General features: G+C 51.8%; 6 protein-coding genes across 6 annotated transcripts; 2 read left to right on the forward strand and 4 right to left on the reverse strand.

Annotated features, from left to right (window-relative positions):
- Positions 1-904: 904 nt before the first annotated feature.
- On the reverse strand, positions 905-1,207 carry STEHIDRAFT_155116 (uncharacterized protein; the record flags this gene model as incomplete). Its single annotated transcript, XM_007302449.1, has 2 exons — positions 905-1,123; positions 1,193-1,207. 2 exons carry the CDS (start codon positions 1,205-1,207, stop codon positions 905-907), a joined length of 234 nt encoding a protein of 77 aa, XP_007302511.1.
- Positions 1,208-2,222: 1,015 nt separating this feature from the next.
- Positions 2,223-3,279, reverse strand: STEHIDRAFT_109634 (uncharacterized protein; the record flags this gene model as incomplete). Its single annotated transcript, XM_007302450.1, has 3 exons — positions 2,223-2,572; positions 2,611-3,193; positions 3,265-3,279. The coding sequence occupies 3 exons, from the start codon at positions 3,277-3,279 to the stop codon at positions 2,223-2,225; spliced, it is 948 nt and encodes a 315-aa protein (XP_007302512.1).
- Positions 3,280-4,775: 1,496 nt separating this feature from the next.
- Positions 4,776-5,720, reverse strand: STEHIDRAFT_167215 (uncharacterized protein; the record flags this gene model as incomplete). The annotated part of the gene is made up of 2 exons (XM_007302451.1): positions 4,776-5,479; positions 5,588-5,720. The coding sequence occupies 2 exons, from the start codon at positions 5,718-5,720 to the stop codon at positions 4,776-4,778; spliced, it is 837 nt and encodes a 278-aa protein (XP_007302513.1).
- A 415-nt stretch (positions 5,721-6,135) lies between these two features.
- STEHIDRAFT_167216 (uncharacterized protein) lies at positions 6,136-7,290 on the forward strand. The gene is made up of 2 exons (XM_007302452.1): positions 6,136-6,299; positions 6,402-7,290. Exons 1-2 carry the CDS (start codon positions 6,182-6,184, stop codon positions 7,148-7,150), a joined length of 867 nt encoding a protein of 288 aa, XP_007302514.1. The 5' UTR covers positions 6,136-6,181; the 3' UTR covers positions 7,151-7,290.
- Positions 7,291-8,464: 1,174 nt separating this feature from the next.
- On the forward strand, positions 8,465-10,382 carry STEHIDRAFT_145994 (uncharacterized protein). The gene is made up of 2 exons (XM_007302453.1): positions 8,465-9,214; positions 9,483-10,382. Exons 1-2 carry the CDS (start codon positions 8,561-8,563, stop codon positions 10,155-10,157), a joined length of 1,329 nt encoding a protein of 442 aa, XP_007302515.1. The 5' UTR covers positions 8,465-8,560; the 3' UTR covers positions 10,158-10,382.
- Positions 10,383-13,799: 3,417 nt separating this feature from the next.
- STEHIDRAFT_155121 (uncharacterized protein) lies at positions 13,800-14,623 on the reverse strand (the record flags this gene model as incomplete). The annotated part of the gene is made up of 3 exons (XM_007302454.1): positions 13,800-14,000; positions 14,076-14,221; positions 14,290-14,623. The coding sequence occupies 3 exons, from the start codon at positions 14,621-14,623 to the stop codon at positions 13,800-13,802; spliced, it is 681 nt and encodes a 226-aa protein (XP_007302516.1).
- Positions 14,624-15,039: the final 416 nt, after the last annotated feature.

The following is a 15,039-nucleotide window of genomic DNA, read 5'->3' on the forward strand; positions in this document are numbered from 1 at the left end:
GGTAGCAGATGAGAGAAGATGCCACTGGTAGCCAATACTACCGGCGACTATGAGTTGATCTCTAGATTAATAAAGACCACACGCGTCAAACGAATGCCCTCGATGTCGAAATGGTCACGCCAAATGATATCGGCACGTTGGCCCAGGCTATTTTGCTTTGTAAATATATGATGCCAGGTGCCTCAGAACCAAAATGATTCGCCTGACTTCAGTGCAGAAGGCATCAAAGGCGAATAGTGGATTTAAACCCGTTCAAAATCCTAGGACTCAAACGGCTGATTAGGATTTCGGATCGACAGAATTAAAGGACATACGGAGCCTTTCGTAATGTTCGCTAACGATCCCGTTGTTGCCCCCATGAAATTTTGATGCAACAATTTCACGAGGTAAAAATTAACTTTTGTCGAGTTACTTAGAATGTTAGTACACGCTATATGTATAGATCTTCACGGATATTACTCATGAAGGGTACGAGTTTTGGAAGTTCCTTGAGTACAACCAGGTCGACCTCAGACAGCATTAGAAGTCACGATGTATACTATAAGCCTGAGGAAAGTAATCGAAGCGGAAAGACTAAGTACAAGTCGTCTTTGCTGTCGCTGTGATTAATTAAGACAGTGATTTCATAGTAGAAGCCGCCGGTGACGAAAGCGTAGGAGGTCATGGGCAGCCCCACAACCTAACTGACGAGAAGAATCTAGCTAAAGAGCGGACGGCGGCGACAGAGCAGCCGGTGATGAAAGCGTAGGTGGCCGTGAGAAGCTCCACGACCTAACTGACGAGCAGAATCCAGATACATAGCAGACGACAGAGATAGAGAGGGTAGGCCCGACGCAAGCTAGCTGAGCCATTCCATGCACGCTAAGAACCATTAAGTCAAGCGCCATGTGGCGCGCACGCTAAGCTACAAGCTAGCGCCACACGCTAATTTGCGCTGGCTCCTCTGAGCCTCGGACTCAGTTTCGTAAAGTCGTTTTTGATCGTCCGGCATAGCTTCCCACTCCGCGAAGAGCATAGGACCTATCTGTTGCGCTGAAGGCCTCCGTCCACCGAGTGATGGGAAAATCTCTGCTGCAAGCTGCGGTTCGCGTTGTTTCTTCCAGATAGCGTACGCACTAGGTCCCTGTAATGCAAAATACAACCACACATTTTGAACACGGTAGCGAAAACTGGGGGAAAACGAAGCACATACCTTATTCTTGGACATATTTGCTAGCACAATAGATTCCAAGCGAAACGCGTGTGACGTTGGTGATATGGGCCTCGGAGTTGACAAGGAAAGCTCGAGATATGTGACACAAGATAAGTCCACGGTTGATAGAGAGGGACCTCAATGTAGACGACGGTGGATGAATGGAGGTGGGAATGGCGAGTCGGTGGAAGAAGCATGGCTTTATATCTTCTCGGCTACTTAGCTGTGTCGTTTCCATTATTATGTAAAAACCCACATACGACAGAAGCAACCAGACAATGGCAGGGCCTAATCCAGAGTGTCAACAAGGTTTTCCCGAATGACGTCAGCCGGTGTCGCGTCTTCTCAATTGTTGTTCGTCGGTATATTGTCAGCGATAAGGATTGTTGACATATAAGCCCGCAACGAGTGCCAAGGAAACGAAGTCTATGGGAGGGACCGGCTGATACCTCGGCGGTCTGCAGTCCGGCTTCCGTGGTTGTGGGGATAAAATCTGGCCAAGGTGCGAGGTTGAGCGAGATGACGGCGGGGTATGGTTGTCTTATTTTCTACGTACTGAGAGACGTATACACAAAGACAAGCGGCGAATAAGTTGTCCAGGAATGAGGAATTTCAGGACAAGTACTTGAGAAAGATCTTTTCTTTTCGTAGTTGTGCGTGGCGAGGAAGTCGACTCAAACTCTGAGAGCTGATCCCGATTTAAACTCCGATTCGTGTACGCCACTGGGCCACATCAGCGGGGTGAGGCCCAGGCCATCCGAAATTCCTAGAGTATCAATGACAAAGATCGAACAATTCACTGCAAGTGTCAGTTCAGACGTTCGCACTGCCTCCAATACGGAAGACAAATATTTGCATAAAAAAGAAGTTTATTCGATGGCCAATGTCTTCAAGCCGCCAAGTAATACAATTCCGCTCATCAACTACGGTAAAAAGAATTACCTGCAACGCGGTAGCTCACATACGTTCTCCCTACATAAAGCTCTACGGCAGTAAGCAAGCAAACTGAATTCTGAACGCCCAACTCCAGTCATCTTCGCGATCGGTTTCCGTCCCAGTTCGCAAGCGAAAAGTCGGTACTGCGATGAATTTGAGGATTAGGATCTTGATAGTGAGCCCCAGGACCAGCCATCTGGTTGTGATTCTGCGAAGTGAAGGAGGGAGAGACGTCCACGGTAGCTGAGGGGCTGGTTATGTATTCGGAATAGTATGTCGACGAAGAATCCAGGCTACTATTTCCGTAGTTGATGGGAGGCGAATTGTTCAGGTCGGTCTGAGGAATACGAGAGGAACCCTCGAGTCCCGAGTGGACATACGGGGGCCTTGTTGTCGCTGACGAGAACCTGAAAGGAACAGAATTCCTGTTTAGACGCGGTACCACTAATCACAGAACTAGAGCACTGACCTAGATAACTCACTGTGCTCTTGAGATCCGTTCGACTGGGTTTGCAGAATGTTACCTCCCCGTTCCAAACGTCCAACAGGCCCCTGCATCCAAGGTCGTTTCTCCGCTGGTCCCATCTTGCCCCACTCTATAGCGATCGAACTCTCGACGAAATCTTCTCTCAAACCCGCCCGTCTTACCATCTCGTCCCGCATAGACCGGTATTCGTCCCGCCTCGTCTTTCCGACGCCATGCTGTACCCAAGATCGCTGCTCCGCTGGACCGGTCAAGTTCCGCCACTCCAGAGCAATCGACTTGTCGACAGAATCATCATCCAAACCGTGCCGTCTTATCAAATCGTCGCGTATAGACTGGTATCCGCCCAGCCTTGCCTTCCTGAAATAGTGGAACGCAGCTCTCTCTGTGGATCTTTCAGCGAGCTGCGCGTCCAACTCGGTCCTATACTGTCCTTTTTGTGCGTCGGTCATGGCGGTCCACTCCCTCAAGAGCTCGACAGCCAGCTCCTGAGATGTCGGTGGAAATCGATCCCGTGCGAACAGTTCTGCTGCGAGCTGTGGTTCACGTTGTGCGTACCAGATGGCGCACGCGCTAGGCCCCTGCGATACGCGATAGGACAAAATATTTTGAACATAGGGAAGGTCATGCTAGGGAAGAACAAGTCACGTACCTGATTCTTCGACATTGTTTCTATCACAATAGATGACGAGATAAATGCGTTTTACGTTGGTAATAAGGGCCTTAAGTTGACAGGGAAAGCTCGAGAGACAAGACACAAGGTAAGTCAAGAGGGTCCACAGAGAGAGGGCTCGCAGACGAGGGCAAGTAGAGTGGATTCAAGCCTTTGCTGAGAGAGAGGACGAAAGGAAAGCAAAGCACGGGTGTGAAGGAGGAACTTGACGAACGAATTATCCTGCCATAAGCACCCGATGGATATGGTATATATACAAAAACGACAAAGCTTTGTTTATCGATGGAGCCGGCGGGCCCACCACCAAAACAGCCTACGCGGCCTTTCCATTCTTTGTGATCGGAGTGCCCACGATCGCTTAGCAACAACTGGCAGTACCCTCTATCCAACAAAGAACAATACGGGAACAAAGATAACGTACAAAAACGGGAGTACCGTTTCAGGCCTAGTTTGACACGAGCCAAGACCGCCGCCCCGCTCCAGAAAGCCACGAACGCGATTATCCGGTGTGATGGGGCCCATCATATTGATAAGTGTGACAATGTTGACGAGATGCCGGAGTCGAATGGCACGCTGGTATGGTACAAGCTCGGATGGCAGGGAGGAAAAGACTCAAGTCTCAGTTGCAGTATTAACGTCCCGATTCAGACTCCGTCTCAACCGTGCCACTGGGCCACACGGGCTCGAACCCGAACGTCGACGTCGGAAGCCCATATGGCAGGTTGAGCTGAGAAAGAGGGGCAGAGCGCAGAAGATGGAGTGAGCTGCCCCGACACTGTACATGAGTGCATATATCTGGAGTTGCCCGAGAACAGTGACACTCGACGTGCGTCGTCGATTCCATCCGCCACATGGAGTCTATACGGGTAGCGACAGGGCCCTTCAAGCTCGAGAGTGGCCAGCATACTCCAGCGTAAGAGAAACAGATGCGTATCCCATACGAGAGTCAGAGAAAAGCTTCGTTGCTTACACCACTGCGGCCTGGCTCACATGCATCAGCGGACACGCAACTCCAAAGATCGACTTTGAATACGAACGTTCAACACGCCGTGAGACTGGACGGATAGCCTGCCCAGTACTCTTCCGCCAAATCTCCCAACTCCTCCCGATCTCCCCATTGAGAAGAAGAGGACGAGTCCCGGATAAGTATCGTCCGCAGTATCGATTCTAGGCGGGCTCGTGAAGCTCGAGAGGTTCCAGTACTCACGAATAGTAGATGTTCCAATGCGTAGCCAAGATGAGAATGTGGACGCACAGTCGGAGGGAACAACTTTCGTGTCGTCGGTTACGCCACTGGGCCACATCCACAGACACGCGAGCGGCATGAACGCCAAAGAACAACATTGAACACGAATGTTCAACAACGCATAACAGACTGAAAACAGACGAACTTATAATTAGCCATACTATACATGTTCACGACCTAGACAACGAGAATGAAGAAATCAGTCGACATGCTCGCTCAACACTTCATACCGAACCCACCTATACTACTCCTCCCTCTCCCGCTCCCCACCTTCCTCCTCCCCCACAATCCCCCTCCAAACCCCCCAATTCCTCTCCACCTCCCCATAAACCACCCCCCAATCCCGACAGCCCTTCTCAAACCTCTCCCTCGGCGCTCCATCGTCTGCCGCGCTGCTCTCGAGCCCGGTGTTGGCGGAGCAGAGGATGGATTGGTGGAGGTATGCGAGGCAGTGGCGGGTGAGGCCGGAGTAGGACGTTGGGTAGCGGCCGTCTGCCTCTGCGTCGGAGGAAGCGGGAGAGGAGTGGGAAGAGGAGGTGGAAGGGGGAGAGGACCAGTCCATGGGTGTGTGGGGTGGTGATGTGAGGTTTAGGTAGGACGAGGTGGTGTATGGCGACGAATTCCGCATCGAGCGGGAGAGGACGTAACTCTCTCTTAGGATATCGAGACATTTCAATTGATGGAGCAGCGTCGGGGTGTATTCTTCGTACTCTACTTCCACTTCCACCTCTCCTCCATTTCCTTCCACGCCTTTCTGGTCGTCCAGGATGATGTGGGAGGACGCAGGCGGATCCGGCGACGGCAGATGAATAAGATGTCCCGTGGGCGGTATGAGCGCTTTCCACTCCGCGATACCGAGAGGCGTGTCGAGCGCGTAGTGGACTGAGGTTTGGATGTGCATGGCTACGGGGGGAATGGCGTCCCATGGGATGAAGAACGTGAGGTCGTCTGTGTGTGATGGCGTCGGTTAGCGTTCGGTGGTGGTCGTCATCATAGGGAGGAGGGATTGAGGATGGGGAATGGGAGGAGGGAGAAGGAGACGGAAAGGAGACGGACCGTGCGGGCTGGAATGACGACGATGAGAGAGAAAGGCATTGTAGTCCACGAAGACGAATGCGAGGAAGGTGAGGAGAAGTAAGCTAGCGAGGGAGAGAAGGACAATTCGAGAGCGGGAGAGCGGCGTCGGCATCGTTCGTTCGTCGTTCTCCACGGCGTCTGAGCTCTCGCTTTGGGTTCCAGGGAAGGAGGAGACATGCACGGAGACGGATTGAGAGATGCAGGATCAGCGCTCAGCAGCTCCAAGAGTCTCGACCCATCGAAAAGCAAAACGCAGAGATCCTCGGAGGAACGCCATTGACGTATCACGATCCCATCCTCCCGTCCCCGCGAAACATCACAGAAGAGTAGCGCGAGACAAGCCTGAGACGACAGAACTTCATCACAAGTCAGACGCGATTCACCGGCGCCGCACTTCCTCCACCGGTGACAGAAGACGGAAGAGGAAGACGTGATGCCCTCTTTTCACCCTCGTTTTTTCCCTTCACTTCATCTTGAGAATCTATATGCGTTTCCCCGGATGGGTTCATTGAGGTGTTGGAGTTCCCAGGCCTCGACAGAGCTGGAAAGAGAGGAAAGGAAGGACGCCCCGAAATGCCCCTCATCAAGTCCCTCGGCTCAGCAGGTCTTTTCGTCGTCGTTGGGCTCAGCGTCTCTCTCACCGCATTGCGTATAGGACAGACTGTAGTCCATCTCACGACGCACGATGTCGGTGCGTCTTCCCATTCCGTCCTCTCACCTCTCCACTTCACCTCTCCACCCGACGACCCCGCATAATCGCAACAGTACTCACCTTCCCCTCCTCGCACCACAGACCCCGAACCAACCTACAGCTGGATCGGAAACGACAGACCTTCGTCATGGGATCTCAATCAACGCTCGACACCTCCCGTCCTACTTACCCTCTCCGACTCAACGCATTACGCGCTAAATAACACGCCGCTCATCTCTTCCCTCTCCTCTTCCCCGTCCTCCAACTCCCCGTCCAACTCCAACTCCACCACCCCGGTGCCTCATGCCAACAACGACGACGACACACGCTCGCACCCGTCCCCCTACTCCTCCCTCCTCTCCAACGCCGAATGGTCCGCCGCCGCCCTCGCACCCGGCAAAACAGGGCACGTCCGTCTCGGTCCAGACCATCGCATCTTCGCACTCACGCTCTCGCACCAGAATCACTGTCTGAAGATGATACAGCGTGCGCTCCTTCCTTGGGTTGGTCCCACTCAACACGGTGCCGAACGTCCAACTCAAGGCGGCGGAGATGGAGGAAGGGTGATGAATGATGGGGAGGCGAAACCGCACCATGTGAGACATTGTTTTGATTATTTGAGGCAGACTTTACTTTGTTCTGCGGCGAGCACGGTCGAGAGGGGGGATTTTATGAAGAGTGCTGGACGTTACTTTGGAGATGATTCTCTAGCTAGGGAAGGGACAGACGGGGACGATGGGGGGAGGATGTGGAGGGGCGATACGTTGGTGTGTGAGGATTGGGAGAGCGTGTTTGGGGCGCTGGATGGGAATTTGGGGGAGTGGGAGGAGTGGAAGGCGATGTGGAATTGAAAGGTTCGTTCTCGTTCGGAAGGGTTAGATTTCTGTTTGGAGGAGTTGATTTGGCGATGGTTGGCTGGTCGGTTGATGGTCGTTGGGTTGTTGTATCGATTCTACAGTATTTCATGGGTTATTGAGCATTTTGTCTTCGCAGCAACGCTATTCGAGTTGTCGTGCACTAGAGTATGTACAGACATCCATCCCGAGAACGTCTCCAGAACACGCCGCGTAAGACAGGCGTAGACATCTCGAGCTTAGCACTGCATTCATCCAGATTCCAGACAAGATAACTTAGCACGACGCCACCAGACGACACCAACGGAGCTCCCAGCCAGAGAACACCACAAGCAAAGCACCTGTCATGATCTATGTAACAGTAGCAGACGAGCACAGGTCTACGAGTATGGACATCATAGAGTAGCTATAGACGAAACGGGTGGGAGCAGAACGGAGGGCGATCTCGTCGTTGTCGGCGTCGTCGTAAAGCGACGCGGGTAACCCTATAATAGACCTAACCCGATATTCAGTCTTCCGCCATTGTCGACGTCGAGGACATCGGGTCTGTTTATTTGCTACCCCCACTAAGTAGTGCTTTCTTCGGGATCTCCACGTTACTACGACTCCACGTCTCGCTGTCTCGCTGTCTCTGTGGTGCAACCTGTCACTCGATATTGGCATGATCCGCTCTGTAGACTGTCGCAGACGCGGACACGGACACGGACACGGACACGGACTCAGGCTGTCAAATTTCAAAGCAACGATGGGATGGGAAAGATTCGCACTGTCGCTCGAACGCAAGCTCGAGCTCAAGCACACAAGAAAACACAGACTACGAAGCCTCTCGTCACCGGTATGTACTTACTCTAGACTGACACACTTGTAGTTGTACTGGTATTTCGGACATTTCAGACCAGCCTGAGGACATGGTTTCATCACGGATGGACCATGGGTCGAAAGCGCCCAGGAACATCGCAAACTGAATCAGAAATCTCTCGATTCTGGAAGAGGAATGTGCACTTACCGCACCGGAAAGCTAGGAGCTTGACCTTGACCTTCCTCCGTATGTGTGTCACCCACGCCGAAATTAGAGCGTTGCGTTCTGTTGTGTGAGGTGATCCCCTTTCGGTTTGAACTTTGGACTCTTTTTGCTCTGGAGTCTGGACTGGATTGGGTGAGCGGATCCGTGGCGTCGCAGTCCGCTGATCATGGGCTTCTACATACATGTTCGCTGGCAATCGGCGCTTGCTGCTCTGCGACTCTTTTCGTCGGATCGGTCGTGATTGAGATTGAGATTCATTCCGCTCCTTTGCGCTCTGCTCGCCCTCGAGAACGATCCTCACGCTCATTCATCCTCCCCGTTTGCGTATCTTCCGCCCTCCTCCCTTCTGTCCTTGTACTTGTCTCTCCAGCTCCACTCCCACCATGTTTCGTCTCCTCTCTCGTCCTCCGGTGGACGATGAACATGAACCACTCGTCTCCCAGTCTCGTTCTCAGTCCGCCGACGATCTCGATATCGAGCAGGAAAAACCGGACCATGAACAAGTACAAGAGCTCTCACCTGTGCTTTCTGATACCGGGACCGCCGTCAACGACGAACACCACGAACACGCTCCTCCCAACCGATCACGACCATCAGCGACATCTCCCACTAATCACAGTACCCGATTCTGGGCATTCGTCTGCGTCGTCTGTGCCGCTATCAACCTCGTCCTCGCCGTCCTCTTCCCTACCGTCCACTTACATTCCCCCTCCTGGTCGAAAGGCGTGGCGGAGACTGAAAGATATGGACTGCAGCCGATGCGTCCGTTCAATATGAAAGACCTCTCCTCCCTGAAGCGTCCGTCGCATTTCATAGGATTCGAACAGATCGACCGACAAGCCATCGCCTCCCTCTCCTCTTCTGGCGCAGTGCAAGCAGAGAAGAAGCACCAGTTCGACAACTATCCGATCGTGGTGGCGCAGGTGGATAGTGCGCGGGGAAGAGAAGACGAGAGTATGGGTGTGTTTACGAGAAGGAGGATGGTTAGGGTGGGGGTTGTGGAGGGGACGGAGAAGTGGGTTTTTGTTAATAAGACTGTGAGTTGGGTTTGGTCGAGGTTTTTTTTTTTTTTTGCTCTGGTCGCTTGTGTCTGTTCTTGTGCATACTGCTGCAACAAATACCACGTCCGTTCGAGTGTTCGCCCCTTCTATGATCTCTCTTCTGCCACCCCACATCCCTTCGCCCGCATATCTCTTCCTTTCCCTTCGCTTTCCTGTTCTCAGACCACTTCTACTTTCTTCTCCGTCGACTTTGCGTCCTATACGTATCGAACATACCACTGATCTCTGTGGTCCATACACATAGGTATCCACCATCTTCCAATTCCGAGCATTCGACTACGGAATGGAACAATGCGACCTCCGAATCTCCATCCCCGCCCTCCCCCTCTCTTCTTCCTCCTATTCCTCCTCGTCATCATCAAATCCCGACTCATTCCCATTATCGATCTACCGCCTCGACGCCCCCTCCGAACTCGATCCGTACGCCCTCACGCAGCGTACCCGGCCTTCGAGGATCGCGAAATTGGCGGATTTGCAGCCTGGGGTTTGGTTGCCTGAGTCTTACGGGGAGTCTCATGGCGGAGGTGGAGAGGAAGACGAAGGGGGAGCAGGGAACGCGACGTTGCATATATCCGATATTTCAAACCATGGTGACTCTTCCTCTTCTTCTAACACAACCAACGGCACCCCCACCTTGCATACCTCGTCTCCCCCGCCCGGCCACGACCACAACTCTCCCCGAAGAACAAGACACACGACGTACCACCGCTCCTTCCACTGCGCCCGCGAAGAACTCTACACCTTCGAACTTGCGTGCTCGGACGTGGAAGTACAGAGAGGAGGAGAGGGGTGTGCGGTGGAGTGGTGGCAGGATGAGGAGGGGGTGGAGGCTGTTGGTGGGATGAGTGGCGCGGAGTGGGGAAGAGGAGGAGGGGGAGAGGGGCCGATGGTGTGGGTTGTTCAGAGGGAGAGTGAGTAAGTGTGGAAGCGGGTATGCCGGGTGGTTGATCATCTATGTAATTTAAGTCACTTATGGATTCACCTTCATCCTAGGCTTGACGTGAGTTTTTGTATCTCTTCTTTCGTTCTCCGGTTTTGAGAGTCGGACGGTTCGCAGTCATTCGTTCGTTCGTTTGTACTTATACTTATACTCGTACTTATTAGCACTTACACCTCCGAGTCGTAGTGCGGCTTTAGCTTTGACACATGCGTTTCATCAAGATCTCTGCGTATTCGTGCTCGTTGTTCCACGTACTTACAGTGAGAAATCGGAAAGTGATAGACTGACCATGGTGAGTTGGAAGGCAGTCGGTGCCACACTGGTGACGGGTGGCGGTGGCGTCGTCGCCTCGGGCCTCGTCATTACGGACTCCGCTCTGCTCTCCGGAAATCCACCACCTCGACCCTTTCGTTCTGGACACCCATACCCGGACCTGCCCTCGAACCTGTCACTGGTCACTGTTTGCTTGGTCTTGGTCTTGATATTTGTCTAACTTGATTGCTCGAAGGGTAACGAAAGCTTGAATTGGTCTGGGGACTTTGACTGTAGCCATTGTAGTTTCAGTCGACACCGTGACGAACAGCTCGACAGACCGCGAATGTTTCTCTGATGGGCTTGACTTAGCTCTTCTCGGGCTAGTACCTCAGACGGGAATGTGCCCGAGTGCAAAGGAGTGCCTTCCCGTTCGTTTACATCAGTTTGTTGTTCTGGGACTGATCCGAGTTCGTGTACAGAAGAAATGATGATTTCGTGGACGGTGAGGAGGGATATGGAAGGGAATTGTCCTGATGCTCGCCAGGAGTATCTTTTTGTTCTGCATCTGCCTGTAGAATCCCGACTGTACTGACTCAATTTAAATACCACAGGTTCAGCTCCGTCATCCCCTTCTTCGCAATCTTCTCTTCTTTTGAACTCAGGTCCCACGAGCAAGCCACTGAGGAGCAAGGCCACCGAGGCTAGTCTCTCTGGCTCATACGACGGTGATGCAGCTGCCCCGTTCAGGGCAAATATCAGAATCACTACGGTCTGTTATCCACGCGCCTATTTTAAACAGGTGAGCGGTGATGGCGTCTGTGTCCCAAATTGACAAGTCCAGATAACGGAGATGCAGCGTAAAATACGATGAGTACACTCGTGTATGAACTGCCATTGGCAGTGGAACACTCGAGACGTGAGGAACTGTAGACCGACCGAAAAGAAGATGACCATAGATCACAACGCAGGTTCGCGGTGTTTCAAGCTTGTGTATGTTGAAGCGCTACTCGTCCCGAAACACAATCTAACATGGCAATGTTGTCATCCTACATCAGCTCCAGCAGAACGATCACCCATTGGACGTAGGACCCGTGAGGGGGAGGTACCTCTATAAACACGGGTCCTACGTCCAATGGGTGATCGTTCTGCAGGGTTTTCAGGGGGTTCCTTATAAGGATATGAGGTGGGGGATTGTGTCTCCAACCTCGATTTTTGCGGTCAAAAACCGGGGGACAACAGACCCGGGAGCCGGCCGGCGGCCAAAAACGGATCATGTGACCTACTGTGCCGGACTAGGATCCTGGACAGATGGGCTTTCTCGTTCGTTTATTCAATATCCTGTCTATTAATTGCAACCAAATGGCACATCTGGGTAGTACGGCATATATTTAGTACCATTACAACTTTTTGGAGAGTCTGATGTGCTAAATCATCACCAACAAATATTTTGCGACGATGACTGGGGAAAGTGGCAAAACAGGAAAGCTGGACGCGCGCCGAAAGCGCCCGGCTATTGCCGAATGAGTGGCGAAAAAAAGGTCAACAGGCGCCACACCCCCTTGACCACTGATTTCGTACACATAACCGTTAGAAGACCAGCAACAATTTACAAAAAGTACCTATAGCGTTTTACCATGTATCATGCTATCGGCATAAATATTTGTGGAGAGCTGCACGACCTGTTGCACTCGAAATTCATTCGGGTATTTGAGAGGTGCAAAATCGGCCACTTCTATGAAATTGTGCTCTCTGGAAGCCAAACAGTCTGGTAAAAATAAGCAGGCCTCGGCAACAGAAGTATTTGATTAGGTCTCCAAGACTAGGGCATATATGTAGCGGTTCACATCATGTTTTGGCGATGTGAACTAAACCGATGACAGGTTCAACACTTCGCAAATTTGTCCCGTTGGAGCGTTGAAACTCAATTCACACTTCAGTGTGAACTCGACGGGAGAGTGGTCTCTTTCCACCTCTCCCCATTCGCTGTCGCGAACCAAAATGGCATCCACCGTTTGGCATGAGCCCCATGTACTGTAGTATCAAGAATATGCTTGTTGTCAAAGGTCATCCGGAAGTAGGACGGGGATACAAGCAGGAGCGGACCCGTCTCGAGAATCCAAACTCAGTGTGAACTGAGTATTATCTCCCGCACCACATCTGACATTTTGAGTTCAAACTTTTCGCTTCCAGAATGACGAACGAAACTGATGTGAACCGCTACATATATGCCCTACTGTAAGATTTTTGTATGAGCAAGACGACAGATGCTAGAGCTAGAGCCTCACAAAGTGGGAGCTTCTTGTGGCCCGTTAGCCAGAGGATCCCCTCAACAAAAGATGTTGCACGCAAAATTAAGCAAACATTGTCTGCCAGAGTGGCTTGGAATCACTTATGTCATGTCCGTATTCATGCTCCACATATACTTTTACGAACATATAGGCTGGCATTAAAGGCTGGTCGAGGCGTCCATGTCGGTCAAGCTCTCTACATGTGGCAAAATTGCCACACAAACCCCATCTCTGATGACATTTCACCATGTTCTACAAAATACTCACAAAAATCACACAAAGTGTTTTCGCATATTGCACGAGATGGAATAGACCTACAGTTTATGTAGAAAGCCAAAGGTATGAATAGGCCTCCTTAAAATTCCAGAAAAGTTTGTCCAGCTTCTATGTCCGTCCAGCTTCCTAGTCCGCCACAGTATTATTTTCCCAATCCGGTAATTTTTAAGGGGGATCGGGATCCAACCTACACCTCCGGCACCGAGTCCCGCTGGGGGATTATCGTACCAATGGATCCAACCTTCGGCCCCCCGGGGCTCCAAAACCGGGGGATTAGGATCCAACCTCCCCCTCTATAAACACGGGTCCTTTGGACATCGTCGGATTCGAGCACGTGGACCGACGGATGGGAGAGCGATGGGAGTAATGGTGGACGTACGTGCCAAAGGGGGGAGGCATAAAGGCCAAGGTAAGAGGCGAAAGATCTATGATATTTTGCCATCATGTTTTGAACATTTCAATCAATCGTAAATCAGATATTTAAGGCTAAGACTGTAGTCATCAGCAAGACCGCATGTCACTAGCGCGTCTATCACACTCTAAATCGATCTATGCGGTCTTACTGCTCTGCGCACTTAGACCGCACCCGAGTTTGTAGACTCGCTAGAGGCTGGGCTGGCGTTGCAGGCAGTCCTAGAGGTCTCGCTAGTGAATCGACTCGGAGCAGCTTCAAATTTGACTTGGTCCCACAAGCTTCCTCCCTCTTCATGGATAGCCGTACGACTCTTTGTGTTGGTACGTAGTGGTATTACTCGATCACGTACTTTGAGAGATATACCCAGTCGATCCCTAATATCCAATCTTACCAGTCCGCCATCTGCATCTTCACCGAACTGGAATGAGCAGCCGGGAAGAGCATACCGAGCAAATTGACAGCGCAATGGGACGTGATGATGGTGCTATTAAAGCGGGCGAATCGGGCGAATGCAAGAGCGTGGGCACTGGGCAGGCGCAAGAGCGGGCGTCGAGCAGGGCCGGTGGCTTCAAAGTTCAAACGCCTGCCCTAAACAAGCACGTGAGTCCACAACGTCTGTTGATTTGCGCTTGGCAGCTTTTGGCTTGAGCGCGCGCCGCGCACCATCCTGCACCATCCTCTCCTCTCGTTTGTGATACGCTCTGAAACCGTCGTATGTCTCCACTCGAGATTGTTGCATGCCGCGGAGGGATGAGGAGATGGATTAGGATGAATGGGAGAGGAATGGCCGTGGGTAGGGTTCATAGAGTCTGTGACGGTATGTGTATATCCTGTTCGTCGACATCGTGGGGTTTCCGGGCTGGGATTGAGGCTGTACGTGAAATGCGAGAGGTTTCGGGTTCGTCGAGAAGACCCGAACCCTTGTCGCCGTTCGTATCGACACCCTTATCCATGTAGTGTCCGTGCGTAGAGGCTGTGACAAGTGTGTCCGTGTCGTTGCATTCGATGGCGAGGGCAGAGACTCCCCCGTCAAGCGAACGATCGTCGGCATTGTCGCTTGACACTTCGTAATCTCCTTCGCCCAGTCGGTCGTAGTCACCATTTATCTTTAATTTTGCGATCCCCCTTTCCAGGACCTCGTCATTGAGTATCCAAATGTCTATTTGAAGCTTGCTCCGTTTGCTAATCGTATCGGCTCTCACTGGACTCATACGGGAGTCTGCCCCTCAATGATGAATGAGTGTGGTGTGTTGGGCCACAAGGTATGTACCGCCTGTCTCATCCCTGTCTTTCACACTGGTAATGCTCATGTATCATTATATTGTAGATCATCCTATCGAACGATGGGTAAACTGTGATTTACAAGTAAGTCCGCGCTACCCCTTTGACCCGTTCACAGTTCTGTGCTCAACGTACCCGCTACTGACTTCAATGACCTCTTTTGGCTGCTCAGAGTGATCATTTGGAACCACGAAGACATCTGATGGATAGCGAGTGTGAGGTATTGAGGAAGTTCTTGCGGAGCATGATAAAGGGAGGGTGTGCAGACGCGTGGATGTACGAAGTACAGCGGTGTAAGTCGGAGCTATCTATTTTGCATTTACTGTAGTAGTATATACTGGTCCTG

Source organism: Stereum hirsutum (assembly GCF_000264905.1).
Source record: "Stereum hirsutum FP-91666 SS1 unplaced genomic scaffold STEHIscaffold_5, whole genome shotgun sequence".
Lineage (NCBI taxonomy): Eukaryota > Fungi > Basidiomycota > Agaricomycetes > Russulales > Stereaceae > Stereum > Stereum hirsutum.